At 54.5% G+C, this 19,644-nt stretch overlaps 1 protein-coding gene across 1 annotated transcript; it reads left to right on the top strand.

The window, feature by feature from the left end:
• The first annotated feature begins 15,293 nt into the window (after nt 1-15,293).
• On the top strand, nt 15,294-18,457 carry LOC119876660 (histo-blood group ABO system transferase-like). Its single transcript, XM_038548818.1, is given in 5 exon segments — nt 15,294-15,312; nt 15,315-15,327; nt 16,108-16,242; nt 17,616-17,919; nt 17,921-18,457. Coding segments are annotated over 5 exon segments (858 nt in total). The 3' UTR covers nt 18,308-18,457.
• Nucleotides 18,458-19,644: the final 1,187 nt, after the last annotated feature.

Below are 19,644 nucleotides of genomic sequence, written 5' to 3'. Positions count from 1 at the left end.
ATTGGATGGTGTGGCTGAGTCCCTGGGCCTCAGTGTCCTCTCCTGGAGAGGTGCCCATCACTCATCCTTGTATTAAAGCTGGGCTCATCCTTCATGCTGCCCATAAGGTCACCTTCTCCAGGAAGGGCTTTGATTGTCCCTTTCTCTTGCTGTGGAAACACACCGTGCTTCACTCTGCATCTATGTAGCACTTGGTGTAATCCCTGGGTGAGCTGTGCTGCCATTCTGCTCACATTCCCTGTTGGCCATGCCCATTAAGTATGAGCTCCCGAGGGCAGAGGCAGTACCTACCATGGTGCCTTATGCCCAGAGACTCTCAAACCTGTTCCCATTTGAGCCTAAGTGATCCATAAAAACCTAGTGAACCGTGCACACAGGCAAGGGGAGGGTTGCCCAGCCTACAAGACTTTTCCCTGATTTCGTTTGTGCATATTGGTATCTTGTTGCTTTGGGTTGTCTTTTCCTCACGGATTTGTGGGAGTTTGTTATGTGTTTTGGCTGTTAGTACTTTCCTCAGACACATGTTAAAAATCTCTTTTCAGTTTTATGTTGTCACTTCAACTCATTTAATTCAGGTAAATTTATTTATTTATTTTTATTTATTTTTTTAAGATTTTATTTATTCATGAGAATACACAGAGAGGAGAGAGAGAGAGAGAGAGAGGCAGAGACACAGGCAGAGGGAGAAGCAGGCTCCATGCAGGGAGCCCGACTGGGACCTCAATCCTGGGTCTCCAGGATCACACCCTGGGCTGAAGGTGGCGCTAAACCCCTGAGCCACCCGGCTGGTCCCATAATGCAGGTAAATTTAACAACTCATCCCGTGCCTTGAAATCATGAAGATGGTGTTTTATGTTATCTTCCAGAAGCTTTGTTTTGCCTCACACTTAAGTCTTAATATCCACTCATACTGACTTGTGTTTGCTTTTAATGTAAGGATCTGATTTAGTTTTCCTTTCTCTAGATAACCATTATCTTAGCACCACCTATTAAAATGCTGTTGCAGTCTTACCCAGAAAGTTCTTTTCCTGACTTGGAATATTATGGCCTCATACTGTCAATTGTCCCCATGTGCCTAATCTGTTTGGAGCTCTCTGTTCTGTTCTGTTGGTCTAGTGGTCTGTCCCTGTGGCAATAACACATCATCTTAGTGTACTCTAGCCCCATAATCAAATTTTGGTATCTGGCCTGGCAAGTCCTCTCCGCTGATTCTTTAAAAGTAGTTTTATTGCTCTTGACCTGTTGCATTTCCATCTGACTTTTATATCTTCCGTCAAATTGCACAAAGGAGCCTGCTGCAGTTTTTTATTTTATTTTATTTTATTTTATTTTATTTTTTTATTTTATTTATTTTTTTTGGAGAGAGAGATAGAATGCAGATGAGTGGTGGGCAAGGGACAGAGGCAGAGGGAGAGACTCTTAAGCAGACCCCACGCCCAGTGCAGAGACCCACTAGGAGCTCGATCTCACAACCCTGAGATCATGACTTGAGCCAAAATCAGGAGTCAGACTCTTATCGGCTGCCCCTCCCAGGTGCCCCTGGCTGAAGTTTTCATCAGAATTGTGACCAGTCGAGCCGAGCTGATCAGTGGCTGCTGGAGGCACCCCTCCCCTCTGCCAGAAGGCTCACAAGCCAGGGCTGGGTCCTCTTGAGGCTGGGAGGGAGACCACCGCTTCCTCTCCCTCAGCCCCGGGGTCAGCTGGCATCCCTGGGTGCTCTTCAGGTGTCGGGGTGCCACCTCTAAGTCTGCCCGCATCTCTGTACACCATCCTCCCTGTGTGCGTGTCTGGCCCTTCCCAAACAGGTGAGAGTTCACAGAACACAACACACGAGATCCTTCTGTTGCAGGGATTCTCTGCCTTTAGTGCTGTAATTCTTGGTCATGCTGCTTTGAAGAATGAAGAGATAGACCAGGTGAAGAGTGGTGGGCAGCAAAGAAAGTTTATTGAACAAGAGTATAAGGCTCCCAGAGAGGGAGGGGTCAATGTTGTGCCCAAGAGCCGACACCGATGCAATCACACGATTTACAAGCTCGAGCCTGGATCCAAGTATACCGGTCACAGTGGAGCAGGGACTTGGACCCCGAGCCTAAGAGGCTTAGCAACTTTATAGGGGCCAGTGGCCAATGGGATACACAGAAAGTTGCACAGTCATGGTGGTCCCCTGAGCTGGATTTCCTATTAGGGTGTGTCCTGGTCCTCTGACTAGGGCGGGGCAGTGCCCTAAGTAATAAGCAGGTCAGCACGGCAGGTGCAGCCCAAAATAGTCCTGCTCTGCTTGTCCAGGGGTAGGGGATTTTGTTCAATTTCCTGGGTCCCACAGTCCCGAGAGGGTTGCCCCCAGAGTTTCTAAGTTTAGAGGTTTTTATGAGCTCTTTTGCAGAACTATCTTAACTAAGCAATCAGAGCTTTGGTCACGCATCTGTCTGTTAGGTTAATGTCAACATGTCAATGGTCTTTTGCTGACACCTGGGGGCTTATGTCTACACTGCCCCTTACCTGTGATAGGGACAAAGTCAGTGCGTTTTATCTTAGCTGTCCTGAGGCCATATGTTCTCGTTGGGGACTCCTGTCCTGACTACCTAGCTGTCCAACTAGTCCTGACACTTTCCCGCAAAAATCGCTTGATGAACAAATCACTCTTGGAATTGAAAACCAATCCAAGCTTGAGCGTTTCATTTCTTTTCACTTTCTCTCTCCCACTTCTTGTCCAGTGCTCTCATGCTTGGAGCACGCTGCCCCTGAGGATCCCAGTCCTCTGGTGTAGACTGTTTACACTCCCTTGATCTTAAGTGGAATGACGATTCAAGATCAGCTCCCCAAGTGGCGTCCAGCCGGAGTCACCCCCGGACAGTGCTTCCCAGCCGGCCCAGGGCACCCCCGCTGCCTTTCTGACTTTCAGTGAAACGTCTCTGGGGAGTCCAGTGCAGGAAACTGTGTTGTGCCCAAGATCGCGAATCCGAGAAACCACCAAGGAGCCGACACCGATGCAAGCACACGAGGGTTTATTAGCAAGCTCGAGCTTGGGTCCAAGTATACCCGACACAGCGGAGCAGGGACTTGGACCCCGAAGTGGGTTACAGCTGGGTTTTTTATAGGCTGGTCTAGGGGATTCCAGAAGGGATGGAAGGATTCTAAGATGGGACTTTTCTACCATGGGCATGGGCTCTGTTGTCTTTCTGATATGGGATTATCTGCCGAGGACATTGAGGACATTCTGCAGTTTTTCCCCTTAAAGTTCAGCTCTTATTCTCAGGGACCTAAGATGGCTGTACTTGTGCTAATGCTAAACTTTAGGTGGGATGGCCTTAATTTTTCTCGGCCTCCACAACTGTGCCCATGGTTGCGGCCTGGTGACCTCTCTTGTTACAGTGAGAATGTTTCCCTCTCTTCTTGCTTAATTGAGAACTGTAGTTGTTCCCCTTAAATCAGGAGTGGATTTTGAGTTTGGTTAAAACTTGTAGTCGACCGTGAGGATCATATAATCTCTCTCCTCCTGTTAATAGAAGTGACTTGTAAATGCCAAGTCCTTATATCTGGGTTTCCTACCCTCACAAATCTGAAATTGACCCTACCTGGTCGGGCATATTACTCTGGCATATGGGTTTATTCTTTCTTTTGTCCGTATTCACCAGGAAGACCCTCTATGGCGCCCGTTTGGGGATCTTTCCGGGAGACGTTGGCATCATGGTCCCAGATAGTCTGGGAGATTGGATTCAGAACCTTATCTTCTATGCCCTGGGATATTTGAGTCATCTCAGGATTGTTTTTTGCTCAAACGCCTGAGCCTACTGACATTGAATGGCGGTAAACACCTGGTGGGGTCTTCTTGTTCCTTCGTGATAGGAATGTAGATCAGAGGTCACATTCAGTTTCTACTTTTTGGTAGATATTTATTATTTATTTGTGTGTGTGTGTGTGTGTGAGAGAGAGAGAGAGAGAACGAGCAGGAAGGGAGAAGCAGAGGGAGAGGGAGAAGCAGGCTCCCCGCTGAGCAATGAGCCCACAATGCGGGACTCGATCCCAGTACCCCAGGATCATGACCTGAGCCAAAGGCAAATGCTTCACCAACTGAGCCACTCAGGCGCCCCTCAAGTTTTCTACTTGAATCAATTTTGATCATTTACGTTCTCTTGGAAAAGCTTCCACTTTATATTGATTTTCAAATTTGTTGGAAAAGAACAGCATTTAGGCTTACAGTGACTTTAAATCTCTAGAACCTAAAATCATACTGTCTTAGTGCTAATGCTGTTTATTTGTGCTTTCTTTCTCCTTCTTTCTGATCTTTTTTTCAAGATTTTATTTTTTTAACTTGAGAATGAGAGAGAGAGAGCATGAATGGGGGAGGAGCAGAGGGACAAGCAGTCTCCCCACTGAGCAGGGAGCCCTTCACAAGGCTGGTTTGGGGCTCCACCCAGGGCTTCACATGGGGTTCCACACGGGGCGCAGTTCCAGGACTCTGAGATCATGACCTGAGCCCAAGTCAGATGCTTAACCTGCTGAGCCACCCAGGCATCCCTCTTTCTGATCTTATGCGAGTAATGAAGACAATCCACTTTATTTTTGAAAGAAGCGTCTAGCCTATTGTTGGTTTGTCTATTAATGGTGGTTTCTGCTTTATATTTATTAGTGTATTCCTTTAATTTTAGTTTGGTCTATTCTTTTCTAGCATTCTTGAGTGGAATGCTAGTTAACAGGGTCATTGTTTGGAATGCTACTTGTTCCTAAGAACAGCATGTGGCTGGGACCTTCCCTTTGAGTACAAGCGTAAGTAGGTTGTGGCCCTGGCGCTTATAACCAGTGTGCACACTGTCACTCCTTCCTAAATACTCTGCTTTTATTTCTTCTTTAACTCAACATTATTTAGAAGAAATCTTAAAACACCAAAGTGTAGGTTGTGATTCCTGTGGCTATCCTTTAGCTGTTTCTTTCTGGATGTATAGTTTTATAGCAAGAATAAGATGAGTGCACAATTTTAACTCTGGGGAATTGGTTGATCTTCTTTAATGGCTTACTGATGCGTCATTCAAAAAATTGTTATGGGCAGTTGCAAACAATGTACACAAAATAGTACAAACACTTTGGAGAGTGTCTGGCAATTTCTTGTCAAGTTCATATCTACCTACTGTATAAACCTTTGGTTCTACTCCCTGGTATCTGTCCAAGAGAACAGATGTCCACCAGCAGAAAGAGCAGACAAGCAAAGTGGAAGGAACATTCACAGAATGGACAAATTCTCAGCACAGGAAAGAAATGGACTGTTGATGCAGGAGAATGTGAATGAGTCTCCAAAACATCACGCTGGGCCAGACACCAGACACAAGGGCACACAGGCTGTCCGGTTCCGTGTGTCATATCCAAGGCAGGGGCAATAGCTCTCTATGGGGACTGAGCGGGTGCCACAGAGCTAGGTGTGGTAGTTGTCTGGAAAAGAAGCAGGAGGTGCCCTATTATAGGTGATTCAGAGTGTATTGCAATTGCTGAATATTTTTCGTGGATTTATTGTATGTAGATGATTTACCAATTAGAGACCAGGACTCTCCCTGCTGTCAGTTATAGTATTCCAAATATTGGAATTTGATTAGTGTCTGAGGATTGTCATACATAACCAAGTACCACAAACTGAGTGGTGACAACAGAATTTGTCCGTCTCCCAGTCCTGGAGGCTGGAAGTGTGAGATGTACGTGTCGGCAGGGCTGCGCTCCTTCTGAAATGCTGGGTAGAAGAATCCTGCCCCTTCCAGCGTCCAGTGGTGACCATGCACCCTTGGCCTTCCTTGGCTTGCAACTTCCCCATCCCGTCCCTGCCTCTGCCTGGCACAGGCTGTCTCTCCTCTCTGTGTCTACGTGGCCCATCCCTCTGCTCCTCCATTCTCTGTGTGAGGCCATCAACCAAGTGGATAAAGGTCCACTCTACTCTGCTAAGACCTCACTTTAATTTGTATCTTATTGTACCTGCAAATACCTTATTCCAAATCAAGTTACATTCACACGCCCTAGGGGTTAGGATTTCACCCTATAGTAGTGGAGGGGACACAATTCTACCCAAACCATGGATTAAATCAGCCTTTCTGTTCAAATGCTGTATATGTCTACTGCCTCCTTTGTTTTAATTAATAGGTTTTATTTTTTGGTAAAGATATTTATTTCTGAGAGAGAGAGAGAGGGAAAGAGATAGCACAAGCAGGGGGAGCAGGAGAGGAAGAAGGAAAAACAGAGGGAGAGGGAGAAGCAGGGTCCCTTATGAGCAGGAAGCCCGACCTGGGGGCTCGATCCCAGGACCCCAGGATCATGACCTGAGCCAAAGGCAGACACTTCACTGATGGAGCCACGCATGCACCCCAATAGGTTTTTTTTTTTTTGAGCAGTTTGAGGCACACAGAAGAATTGTCTCCCTCTCTCCCCTGCACACCTTCCCTAGTGCTGTCATCTTGCCTTTGGGTGGTACACTTATATGTGACGTATAAGACAATATTGTTTCATTCATGTTAAATGAAGTCCACAGCTTAAATTAGGGATCACTCTTGGTGTTAGACAGTCCATGGGTTGGGAAAATATAGAATGACATGCACCTGCCATTATAGCATCACCAGAGTGGTTTCCCTAACTAAAAATACCTAAAAATCTACTGTGTTCCGTTCCTTCATCCCTCCTCCGCACCCAGCCTGAGGAATCACCACTCTGTTCACATCTCCACAGCTCTGCCTTTTCCAGAATGCCACAGACTTGAGATCATATAGGAGGTAGGCTTTTTTTTTTATATATAGGATTTTATTTATTTGTGGAGAAGGGGCAGAGGGAGAGAGAGAATTTTAAGCGCACTCTGCGCTGAGCTCCATCTCAGATCATGACCTGAGCGGAAATCAAGAGTTGGACACTTAACCCACTGAGCCGACCCAGGTGCCTCCACACCTGCTCTTTTTGATTGACATTCTCCTATATATTTTGGTTCCTTGCTAATGTTTTTCAAGCTGTCATGTAGTCATTTCTCTTCTAAAAAGCACGTCACACAAGTCTGTGCATCTTTATCTTTCACCAGGGGAACTTACTCTCTTCATGCCATGATCCTCAGTGTGTTTTGGGCTAATTCTTGCCAGCCCATATCCTGTTTTCTGTTTAGCAGTAACTATTGAGCTCTCTGGTTTGTCATCCTAATGGTTCTGCCGTGACCCTTAGCCTCTTCTCCTGCCACTCATGGTGACTGTCTCTTGGCCCCTACATCGCTAATTTAATCACGGCCTACATCTCTTCTGTTTCCTGCTTTTTCTCCTCATGTATTCACTGTGCAAAGGGACTTGGGGTCTTTGTTTCCAGGTCTGGGATCACCCTTTGGCATGGTTCAGGTATTTCAGTGCCTCACCAACCCTGGTTGTGGTGAACTTGTCTTCCATGCATGTCCGAGACACTGCTCTGGAATGGACTTGTATTCCCTTTGCTGTGTCTAGCTTGTCAGCTGTCTCTACAGCCTGGGCTGGTGTGTGCAAGGCTGTCATCAGCCTCGGGCCACCCTGTCCACAGCTTCTGCTTGCCGCCATATCCTCCAGGTGACCAGTGACCCTGTCCCACTGTGTCTGAGGTGTCCTGGTGTCTCAAGTCTCCCCAGGGAGCCACTGCTTGAGCCCACTGGGTTGTATTTTCCCTCCTTGCTCTGTAGCCAGAGGGGCTGAGGGCACAGCAGAGGTCACCCAAGGCCGTGTGCAGGGCTCTCTGCAGTACGGGAGCTTCAGCGATGTGCCCGCCCGCCTCCAGGGTGGGCCTGGCCAGGGGCGATGTCCCCATCTGCCTGGAGGCAGAGAAGGGGTGAGGGGCTGATGGAGGCACCTAATGGTGAGAAACCCGAGCATAGAGCCCAGGCCACTGGGTTTCTGGCGGCGCTGCTCCCTGACAGCAAAGCAAAGGGGAAACTGACAGGAAAAGGATCTGGCTACCTGATAGGGGCCAGGGGCGTGGGGCCATGCGATCCAGGACTGAGCGGAGCAGCAGGGCCTGGGAGTCCACCCTCAGGCCCGCTTCCCTCCCTGGGCCTCGGCTCCTCTCCTGTAAAAGGAGGATCAGGAGGGCACCAGGACATGTTTGGGGTGAGGGAAGGACACTAGAAAGAAGCCTCTAGAACAGCACCGGCTCGGACTAGCTGGAGACCAGTGTCCTATCGTGGGTGACCCGCCCACCCTCAGGATGGCCCTTCCAGCCCCCGTGATGGGGACACAGGGGTCCTGGTGAGCCTTCCTGGGGCGCAGCTTGGGTGGCACTGAGGGGTCGCTCAGCCAGCATCCGTGGACGCTAAGGGCCCCGGGGTCGGGGTGGTCCTGGGGGGCATGGAAACCGGACGTTGGGCGGGGTCGCCGGGGGGGGGGGGGGGCGCTCCGCGGGGCAGGGGTCAGGTCTGCCAGGCCCCTTCTGTCCAGAGGTTAGAGGCCCAGAGGGGTCCTGGGCCGGTGCTCGGGGGCGGGGCGGGGGGGCGGGGCCAAGGCCGAGCGGGCGGGGGGGGGGGGGGGGGGCGCGGGGCGCCCGGCTGGTGTAGGTCTGGGTCAGCTGGCGCCCACCCGGCCAGGGTCCTCGGGGGCCCGACCCGAGATCGCCCCCCAGGGCCCCCGCTCCTCGCTCCCCTGGCGCGGTCGGGGCTCGAGGGGAGGAGCAGCCCAGCACGCCCCCGGGAAGCCGGGCGGCCGCGCGGGAAGGTCGCGGAGGGGTGGCGCTCGCAGCGCCCAGGGACGCGCATGGCAGGCCGCTGTGGGCCTCCCATGGCCCGGATGCGCGGCGCAGGCGGTGCGTGGTCGTCCCTGGCCCTTGGCTGGAGGCCACAGGAGCCCTATAGGGCCCGCATGCCGCCCCGCCCCGCCGCCACGCGGCGGGAGCCTCCTGCCCCCTTGAGCTGGGACCCAGCAGGCCGGCCGGCGCCCCGGGGTCGGTGGTCTGGTCCCGCGGAGGGCGGGGACCTAGAGGACACGCCCGCGGCCGGGTCGTGGTTGCGCGCGCCCCCCTGCCCCGCTGCGGCCTCTCCCTGCACTGGGTTGGGGGGCAGCCGGAAGGTAGGCGCGGCGGGAGGGGGTGCTCCCAGGGGCTGTGGCCCGGGGGCGGGGGCGGGGAGTGGCCCGCAGCACCGGGACTCTAACTCCAGGACAGTCTGTGTCTGCGCCCCGGGCCACCACGTCTTCAGCAGCTTAGTTCAGTACCACCTACAGACCGCGACAGTCACCTTTTCTAAGTGTGCCCCTCAAAGGTCTTTCATCATCAGCTTGCAGAGGTGTGTCAGAGACTTTGGCACTTGCCCCAGAATCCCCTGGGGCCCACCTGCCACCCCTCTCTGTTCCTGTCCACCCCAGGCAACCACCATCTCTCTGTAGCTTTCCCTTTTCTGGACTTCCATAGAGTCGGAGTCTTATAAGATCTCTTGCCTGGAGCTCCTTTCCCTTTAAGTAAATGTTTTCAAGGGTCATCCACGCTGGAGCCTGTTGGTCAGTGTTTTATCTGATTTCCTGCTGGGGCCTTCCGCTGGGGGCCGCTCCATGGTGTGTTTCCCCACTCTTCAGTGGATGGACATTGTGGTTGGTTCCACTCTGTAGTTCTGGGAACCACACTGCACTGAATATTGCCTACAAGTCTTTGTGGGGGCGTAGGTGTTCATGGCTCTCTGGGGGACACCTAGCGGTGGCCTGGCTGGTTCATAAGGTAAACATGTGTTTCACATTTTCAGAAACTGCCCAATTGTCTTCCAAAGTGGTTTTGCCACCTGACGCCCCTGCCTGCAGTGTAGAGGGCTCCCCGTTCTCCGCATCCTCACCAGCACTTGTTCCAGCCAAACCTGGGGAGAGATCATGGTGTCTCCCCAAGGTTCTGATTTGCTTCAGCTGATGGCTAATGACATTGAACACCTTTCCGTGTGCTTATTAGTCATTTGGGTGTCTTTGGTGAAAGGTTAGTAAAAAAAATGTTTGTCTTTTAAGAAATTGGAGTATTTGTCTCCTTTGTTGAGTATTAAGAGTTCTTTAATCGGGGATACCTGGTCTTTATCAGATATATGATTTGCAAATATTTTTTCTCCCCTTATGGCTTGTCTTTTCACTTTCTTCATGGTGTTTTGAATGCACAAGTTTTAATTGTGATGAACTCCACGTAGTTTTTTTCTTAATTGTTTGTACTTTTGTTGTCATAGGTAAGAAATCTCTGCTTGACCGAATGTCACAAAGGTGTAGTCCAGGGATGCATGGGGGGCTCTGGTGGTGAAGTGTCTGCCTTTGGGTCAGGTCATGATCTTGGGATCCTGGGATCGAGCCCCTCACTGGGCTCCCTACTCAGTGGGGAGTCTGCTTCTCCCTCTGCCTCTGTTGCTCTGCCTGTTCCTGTTCTTTCTCTCTTTCTCTCTCTCTCTCTCAGATAAATAAATCTTTTTGAAAAATTAAAGTTTTTCTAGTTTGTGTCTTTCAAGGATGTGTGCATCTTATCTTATCCAAGCTGTCTCAGTTGTCAGCAAGCAGTAGTTAATAGTGTTCCCTTAAAACGCTTATATTCTCAGTAATATCCTGGTGTCGGTGCCTCCTCTTCCCTTCCTAATTTTATAGTCATTTGTGTGTCCCCCAACCCGCTCTGTCCCCATCCCCCAAATTTTGCCAGTCAGCTACAACTTTGTCTTTGCTCTTTGCAAAGAACTAGGGTTCAGTATCATTGTTTTTCTCCCATTTCTGTTTCTTGTATAGTTCTTAGGGTCAAAACCTAAGCATGGAGCTGGGACTTTTTCTTCTCTATGCTAGGCATTTACAGCTATCCATTTCCCTCGAAAAGTGGCTTTGGCTCCATCCCTGAATGTGGGCACACTGTGCTTTCCTTTTCCTTCAGCTTCCAGAATGTCTTTCGCTTTTCCTCCTTGCCCCGTGGGTTATTTAGGGGCAGTCTGTTTCATTTGTGCATGTTTGTGGGATTCCCAGGTGCCTTTGTCATTTGCCCTTCTAATCTCTGGCCGGCCTGCTGTGGTCAAGTGCATGCTTGTGTGAGAACAATCCTCTTAAAGGTATCCCAGCTTGTTTTGTGACCCAGCTCTGGGTGCATCTTGCAGAATGTTTCGTGTTCCCCTGAGGATAGTGTGCATTTGCTGTTGGGGGCCGGGTGTTTGTTCGGTGCTGTCAGGTCCTCATTGGTTTGCTGTGTGGCCCAAGCCTTCTGTACCTGGGCTTGTCTAAATATCCATCCACTGTTGGTGGTGGAGCAGGATTTGAAATCTCCAACTACAATTGTCGAATGGAGCATTTCTCCCTCCCATCGTGTCTGTGTTTGCCTCGTGTGTTTTGGGGGCTAGGTTGTTAGGTGTGTGCAGGTTTGTGTTTGTCGTAGCTTCAGCATTCATCTCGTGCTCTAGTTCAGACTTCCGAGGAAAGGAGGTGCTTGGTGGAAAGAGGCCTACCTAGAGCGGCCTGCATAGCTCTGGGATCCAAGGGGACCCCCTGGGTGATGTGCTGGGAGGAACCACCCACTTCCCTCTCTGTGAATGAGAGAGAGCCAGTCTCCGATGCATCTTCCAGAAGTTAGTGGAATGATCAAACCACCTGCAGAGGGGAGGCAGCCACCAGGGGAGCTGATCTGAATCACACTTGAGGGATGTGGGCAGGGATGGGAGGAGCAGGAAGGAGTGATCGGGGTCCCACTGCTGTTTTCCAGGGAAAACAAATGCTGCTCACTTCACACGGTGACCTTCCTCCTAGTAACGCTCTTCTTGGTCCTTTCTGGGTAAGAAACATGCACCCCATCCAGACCTTCCAGACAGCACCAGCAGCAGCCCCCACCCCAGCACCATCGCCATAACGACAGGCATGATACGCTGCCCCTCCACACACACCCTCCCACTGAACCCTGCCTTGCAGTGAGCTGTCTCCCCCCTGCCCCGACTGGGAGTCACGTGGCTGGGGAGTAGGGATGGCCAGCAGGGGAGCTGTGCTATTAGCTTCCAGATAGAGAAGATTCTAGAAGTAGGAGCAAAGGCCCATGGCTGCCCTCCTGGGGGTTGGGGACACGGCCAGGATTTGCTCCCTGGGGCAGCCTCAGGGCTGTGCTGTCCACACACAGGGACCCACTCTGGCTGCCGTAGGAAGGAGCTCAGATGCGAGCAATGTCCACAATGACGGCCCTCCTGCCACCTCACAGGTTGTGATGTGTCACCCGTGCTTTGGGGGAAAATTGTTCCTGGCCCCGCCCAAGCCCCTGCAGCAGTGCCAGGGAGCTCTGAGCTCCCCATATGGGCTCCAGCTCCTGTTTTCCCAGGGATGGATGGACAGCCAGCCCAGGTGACCCTCCTCAACAGTGACTTTGGTGGCTCTTTCCACAGCACTGGTTTCCGGATCCTGGGAAACTCGATGCTAGGGAGCAGGCAAGCAGGGGTAGGGTAAGTCGGGTGAAGCAGGGTCCCAGTGCCTGACAGCCTTGGGGATGGGCTGTGTGCTGGGTGGCAGACATGGCTGCTTCACGGGCTCACTCTGCACCTGGCTGATGCATCGGTGACCTGGGCCTCACCCCCGTTCCCCTCTGCTCTGCCCAGAGCAGCCAGGCCACTTCCATGGCCTTGTCAGGTCATCTGGGCAGCACTGACCCCTATGTGGGCAGGACTGACCCCCACCTGTCCAGCTTCAGCCTCAACTCTCTTCTGACCTCCCATCTCCTGCCTCTGGAGTCACCTGTGTGTCCCACCAGTGACCCCCTGCTCCTGCCACTCCTGCTCTCAAGTCCCTGATTTAGTGAATGGCCTCAACTCCCCCAGCCCAAGGTGAAGCCTGGGGATCATACCTGCCTCTTCCTCCTCACCCCTACCCTGCTCACAACAAGCATGCCAGTCCTGCCTCTAGGTACTTTTCTGTTCACATGCTTCTCTCTGCACTCCCAGCCCCACTCTCTGTGAGGGCCTCTCATCTTTCCAGCAGCTTCCATGCTGTCTCCCATCCCCCACTCCACAGAACCCATTCTCCTCTGATAGCCAGAGTGATCTTTCCAGAACATAATCAATAAGCCCCTCTGTGGTCTGCTTTCTGCCTGCCTGTCCTCTCCGGCCTCACTCTCCTCCCACGGCCCCTTTCTCTGTGTTCTGAGGTCTGTGAGCACAGGGGTCTGTGCTCATCCATGCACGTGCCCCATAGGCCTGATTGCAAGCCTCTGCCCGTGCTGTGCCCTCTGCCAGGACTCCTCTTCTCTCCTTTTGCTTTCATGTCTGGCTTGTTCCCCTTGGATCAGGCACCTGCTGCTGAGAAACACCCCCTGGTTTGCAGTATGAATCATCACAGTCACTTACCCCCACATCTCACCGGATCCTGGGGTTGACTGGCCCCAGCTGGGCATTCAGGCCCCGGTCTGTCCTGAGAGTGTAGACATATGGAGGCTGGGCCGAGCCGTTGACGGCCTCCTCCCATTTGTGGGGTCGCTGCTGGCTCTGGCCTGAGGACACTACTTGGGCATTCCCCTCGGCCCCCCCTTCTCAGCGAGTTCAGAGGCTCAGGATCAGTGTCTCCAGGACAGACAGAGGTGTGTAGCCCTGGACGGCATGGTTTCAGAAGACCCATGGCACCAGCTGGTGGCACTAGATTAGTTAGAACCCGAGACCAAGGCCCGCTGTGTGCAGAGCTGGGGGACGGACCCCTTCCCAAGGGCAGTGGCCTCAGGATACAGACACGGTTTGAAACCACCAGCTGCTTGGTGTCAGCTCCGGAGCATGTGGAGAGAGCACAGGGGCTGTGGCTGAGCGGAGGGCAAACTTGCCACCACTGTGTCTGAAGTCCCCTTTTGGGGACGTGCAGGGACACGGGCCAGCTCCAGGCCCATTGCCCACAGTGACGGCTATTGTAGCAAGTCTCAGACAGACTCCGTCTTCACTCTCCAGGCCACCCACTGTCCCTTCTCCAGGACCCGAGGCAGGATCCCTGACCTTGTGCCCTGAACCCTCCTGCTAAAGCCCTCTTGTGTGTTCTCATTCACAGCAAGAGGGGGGGAACTGGATGGCCTGCAGGCCGTGGAACCTTCCAGGTAGGACGTCTTCCCGGTACCTCTGCCTCTTATCTCTGCCCGCCAGCCCAGGGGCACAGGGGAGCTGCCTGGATGGCTCCCTTTCCTCCTGGGCCTCATACAGGGACAGCCTTTCTTCCTGAGCCCCAGGGCGAACTTGCCCTTCCTCCTGCAGCCTCAGAAAGATCTGGGTGGACCTGGTGCTTCTGTTTGGACCCACTGCCAGCATGTGGTTCTCAGTGAGGGTCGCCAACTGGCCTGGCTCCTCTGGACTCAGGGGTTCCTGGGAAACGGGTCTTTAAAGGAGTCGAGATCTGGAAGGTCAGGCAACCTGGCTGGTGGTGCCCGAGTTTTCTTTTCCTCCAATTCTTAATCGTGCCAAATACCTGCACCCTAAGGTTACCATCTCCAGCATCGTTAGGTGTACAACTCAGGGCAGGGGGCCTTCACTGTGTGGTGCACCCATCCCCAGGTCTGTCCTCTGTCTCCACTTCCCAAAGGGACCCTGTGGCTGGGAAACACTAACCCCCACCCCTCCAGCGCTGGTGCCCGTCTTCCACTGCTGCCTCCGGCTCCCTGTGCAAGTGGAATCCTAGGCTTTGTCCCTATGCACCTGGCTTCTGTCTGCAGGCTCATCAGGGTCGCTGCTGCTGTCTCCTGCCTTTTCCAGGCAGATGCCCTACCCTGGGATGCCACCCAGGAGGCGGGCCAGGCAGCATGCACCCTGGCCGATGCCCGCTGGCTCTTTGCTCCTGGGGCTTCAGGATCCCTTCTGCTGGGACAGGGTCGTAGGGCGCATGTTCCCCGGAGCGCAGGGCACTATGGGGTGGGGCCTGAGACACCCAGTGAGGCCCACCTCCCTCTGCATTTGCAGACAGAAGCCTGGTTCAGGAGCTTCAGAGCTGTGGCATCACCCTGCCTGGGAGGCAGCCAGGCAGTGGGCAGGCCCCGGGGACCTTGTGGGTCTGACTGCGGTGCCCCTGACCAGGCCCGTTCCTTGGGTGAAATGCCGGGGAACAGTGGCCACTTCCAGCCCTTTCCACCACTGTGAATTAGAGCACGCCCCTGAGGGCTGTCCTTTAAATCATGAGGGAGGCCACTCACCTGAGGGGAAGCTGAGTCACAGAGGCTCAGCCCCCCTCCAGGCCCTGGGGACTGTGTTGGAGAAGATCATGCAGCAGCCCCAGTGCAGCTGGTGGGGTGGGTCCTCCTGGAAGGACCCAGAAGCTCTGTCACCTGCAGCGACTCCCCAGCCCCAGGGGACTGGGCACAGCCTGCCAGCTTCTTGCAAACTCACATCGCAGGGTGTTTTTTTCAGGATGGTTTATGGACAGCCCAAGTGCTAACACCCTGGTAAGTAAATCTATTGAAACCTTCCCCCTTCCAGCCCCTCCCCTCCCTCCCCTACAATCTTCTCACTCCCCTCCTTCTGCCCATCCCCCTCCCTCTCCACTACTGCCTCCCTCCCTCCCCTCTCCCTTCCCTCCTTCCTCCTCCTTCCCCTTCCCTTTCCTTCTCCTCTGCGTCCCACTGTTCCTCCCCTCCTCCCCCCCCCCCACACACTCCCCTCCCTTCCTATCCCCACTTCCCCCTGCCCCTCCCTCCCTGCATCCCCAAACTTAGTGAAATTTGAGGTAGGACAGGGAAGGGCAGTTTCACTGAGAGCTCAGCTGGTGCTTGCTTTGGCCTGGTTCTGTTCTCCCCTGTCCTTCTGAGATCTGAGCATGGAGCCCACACACTCTTCTCCATCCTTTCTCCTCTGTAGCCTGCATTTCCTACTGTGTGTCTTGGCCCACTGGGGAAAACTTGTGAGGGGTGCTTTCCTTGTTCCCTCCCCGGGGAGGCCCCCTCTCCTTGCTGGTGAATCCCAGTTCCCCACCCTGAGGCCCAGGGGGCTCCGATGTGTGGTAAGAGCTGCACGTGACATGCACAAGGTTGAGTGTGGATCTGCATCTCAGGGGCTCCTTGGAAGTGTGAAGTCCTTCTGGAAGGAGGGTCAGGCCTGGGAAGTCCCTGGAGGGATGGAGTTGGGGCCAGGGAGGGCCCAGCTAGGGTGGTAAGCCCCGGGGCCCTGGCAGTGTCACCTCCCTCCCCACCGGCTCACATGTTGCCGTGTGGATCTCTGTGGTGCAGCAGGAGCGATGTGTTGGTCCTGACCCCGTGGCTGGCGCCCGTTGTCTGGGAAGGGACCTTCAACACTGATGTCCTGAACGAGCAGTTCCGGCTCTGGAACGCCACCATCGGACTCACCGTGTTTGCTATCAGAAAGTAAGGTTACCATCTTACGTGAGACATGAGACATCTCACATGTCCCCTTTGTTGAGGGGACATGAGGCATGTGTATGTTTCACACAGGGTGGGTGGGGACCCCCTGCCCCCCAGCCCATCCCAGGGATTAATGCTAAAGTGCCTGCATTCAGCAGTTGTCCTGGGCTCTCGGGCCCCCAGTGAGTGGACACCATCTGGCTCCCTCTCAGGAGGCTGCCCATCACTGAGGACAGCACCTCCAGCCCACTGCCCCCCTCAGGGCAGACACAGCACTGACCCAGGGCCCGCTCCCCTGCTAAGCCCAGGGGCAGAGCACCCCTACATCCTGACCACCGGGAAGCCCTCGCCCACCCTGAGAAGTGGAAGGGGGGAAACACGCGTGCCTCCTGGATGCGACAAAGGGCATCGCCTGTAGAGCTGGCTCCTCCTGTGTGTCATTTGTAAGATGAGGATCCTGAGGGGGACAGCCAGGCCAGGCCCAGCGCTCAGTGCCAGACCCAGAGCCCGAGAGGGAGCCGACCAGCGAGGCCTGGGACATCAGGGTCAGGGGGATCGGTGAACATGCTGGTGGCTTGGTGTCTCTGAGCCTCAGGAAGGCTCAGCGCCCTTGCCTGAGGATGGGGGAGGCTTGGTGTCCCTACAGTGGGGAGCAGATTGCCCCCTCTAAGGGGGCCCACCTGTGGGAGGCTGTTGGACAAGGCTTCCAACCTCTTGGGGCTGGACCCAGATGCTTACACCCTGGGATCCAAGGCTGAGGCCCAAGCAAGCCCCCTCTTATTCCAAGGGTCCTCTTGCCTTCCCTACCCGTGTGCTGGATCTGAGTCCCCGATCTGGGAGAGTCCAAGGGTGACTGCTCCAAGGCACACCAGTGGTTTACTGGGGGCCTTGTCAACAGATGCCCAGTAGGCTTCCAGGGAGGACCTCATGGGTTGGAGATAGTTTGTGGGCTGAGAAAGCCCACTCAGAGCAGCGTGGGACAGTGGCCCTGCTGTCCCACCCCATCCGTGGGGCATAGAAAGGCAAGGCTGTGCCCCAAGGAGCTCATGGCAGGTGGGACAGGATGGGCAGGGTGGTTGGCCAGGGAGGGCACCTTCAGGGTGTCTGCCCGGGGCTGAGCACCAGGGTTGGAGGTGTTCCTGGCTCCAAGGAGGCTGAGTGTGGGGCGGTGGTGTGTCCAGCCTCCTAAGCCTCAGGCTCCCCTTTGTGAGGTGCCGATGACCCCCATCTCTGGGAGTAGAATCAGGGAGGCCCTGGTGCAGATCGCTCAGGACAGGCCAGGAGAGGAGCTGTTGCTTTAAAGCAGCCCAGGGTTGAAGAAGGTCCCCACGTCCACGGCTCCTGGCCCTGGCAGTGACCGTCCTCCCGCCCTGCAGATACATGGTCTTCCTGGAGCTGTTCCTGCAGACGGCAGAGAAGTACTTCATGGTGGGACACAGGGTCACCTACTACGTCTTCACCGCCGGCCGGACCGATGTGCCCCACGTGCCCCTCAGGGAGGGCCGCAGGGTGGAGGTCCTCAAGGTTCCCGGCGCCCTGAGCTGGCAGGAGGTGTCCATGCACCGCATGGAGATGATCAGCAACTTCTCACAGCAGCGCTTCCTCCGTGAGGTGGACTACCTGGTGTGCATGGATGTGGACATGAAGTTCTGCGATCACGTGGGCGTGGAGATCCTGTCCCCCCCGCTTCGGCACCCTGCACCCCGGTTTCTACGGGGCGGCCCGCGAGGCCTTCACCTACGAGCGCCGGCCGCAGTCCCAGGCCTACATTCCGAGAGACGAGGGTGACTTTTACTATGCAGGGGGCTTTTTCGGGGGGTCGGTGGTCGAGGTTCTCCAGCTGACCACAGCTTGTCACCAGGCGATGGTGGTGGACCAGGCCAACGGGCTCGAGGCCGTGTGGCACGATGAGAGCCACCTGAACAGGTACCTGCTGGACCACAAGCCCACCAAGGTGCTGTCCCCAGAGTACCTGTGGGACCGACAGAAGCTGGGCTGGCCCCCCGTCATGAAGAAGCTGAGATTCGTGGCTGTGCCCAAGGGTCACCTGGACATCCGGGGCTCCTGAGGGGCAAGTCCAGGCCCCCGGCCATCCCCACACACTGAGGCCGCCTGGCACAGGTCCCTCTCTGTGGTCAGTCCATGTTCATCAGCTGCGCCATCTGCAGCCGGGATCGGCTCCAGTTTCCTCTTGGTGGTTTTCCTGTATCAATGCCGAGCAACCCAATTTTAAAAAGAGCAATTGAGGGAAAAGGTTTTCTCCCTGGTTCTAAGCAGACCCAGCCTGGTGGGGCAAGGGGCAGCCAGGTCTTCCCTCCCAGTACCTGTGCCAGGCCCCAGCCACGGGGTTTCAGGGTCAGGGGTGCTTGGAGCCACCTCTCAGACCCCAAACCCGCCAGAGGCCTTGGTGGGCTGCTAGCATGGCCTGGAGGAGCGTGGAGCCCTCTGCAGTATTTCCAGCTCCTGCCTTTGTTTTAAATGGATAGTTCTGCGCCGGTGTTTGGGAAATGTGGGCACCCACTCAGTCTGGACATGGCCCCGTTGGGATTCCTCAGTGGCCACAGTCGGTTTGCACTTGTGCACTCTCTCCGGGACGTGCGCGTGCACTGCATAGCCAGCATGTACTACTGAGTGCCTACTATGAGCTCCATCTCCTAACAGGGGGCAGAGCATGAGGACGAGAACTGAGACAGGATCATGTCCCTGGGCCGTCCAGGGACTAGCGACAGCCCCGGTCTCCTGACTTACCTCTTCTGCATGGTGGGGGGAGCAGACACCCAGCCAACACAGTTGAGTGTGCTTAAGTGTACAATTCAGTGGCCATAAGTACAGGTGCACTGTCCAGCACCAGTCGCCTCCTTCTGTGGCCACAACTTTTTCATCATCTCAACCTTAACCTCTGCCCAAGAGACACTCACCCTCTAGCCCCCAGCCCCAGCCCTGACAGCCAGCAGCTCCTGCCACTTCTATGAGTTGGATTGCTCTCCATCCTTCAGGATTGGGGTCCTCTAGTATCAGACCTTTAGGGCCTGGCTTGTTCCATGGAGCACAAGGCTTCCAGTTTTGTCCCTGTGAGCCTGGACCTGACCCACTTTCCCCCAAGGGAGTGGCTCTCTCCTGCTTAGTCCCCTTGGGGCCCCATCACCTTCCTCCTCTGCCCTAAGAGCCCCAGGGCAATGTCCCCAGGGCCTCGGTGATCCCAGCAACTCTGCAGCTTTGGAGACCTGTTCAGTCCAGATGCCAGACACACCCACCTGAGGGCCCGGGCCCCACCTCCCTCCCACCTGTGCACCTCAGGTACCTCCTCCCCCCACCCTCTGACCACCTGCTCCTCCCGCAGGCATCCCCAACTCAGGAGAGGGAAGCGCCAAGTCCAGACCCTTGGAGTCATCCGTGGCTTCTTGC

The sequence above is a fragment of the Canis lupus genome, chromosome 9 (genome assembly GCF_011100685.1).
Source record: "Canis lupus familiaris isolate Mischka breed German Shepherd chromosome 9, alternate assembly UU_Cfam_GSD_1.0, whole genome shotgun sequence".
NCBI lineage: Eukaryota > Metazoa > Chordata > Mammalia > Carnivora > Canidae > Canis > Canis lupus.
The sequence above is the reverse complement of the archived record's forward strand: the minus strand, read 5'-3'. Positions and strand labels throughout refer to the sequence as shown.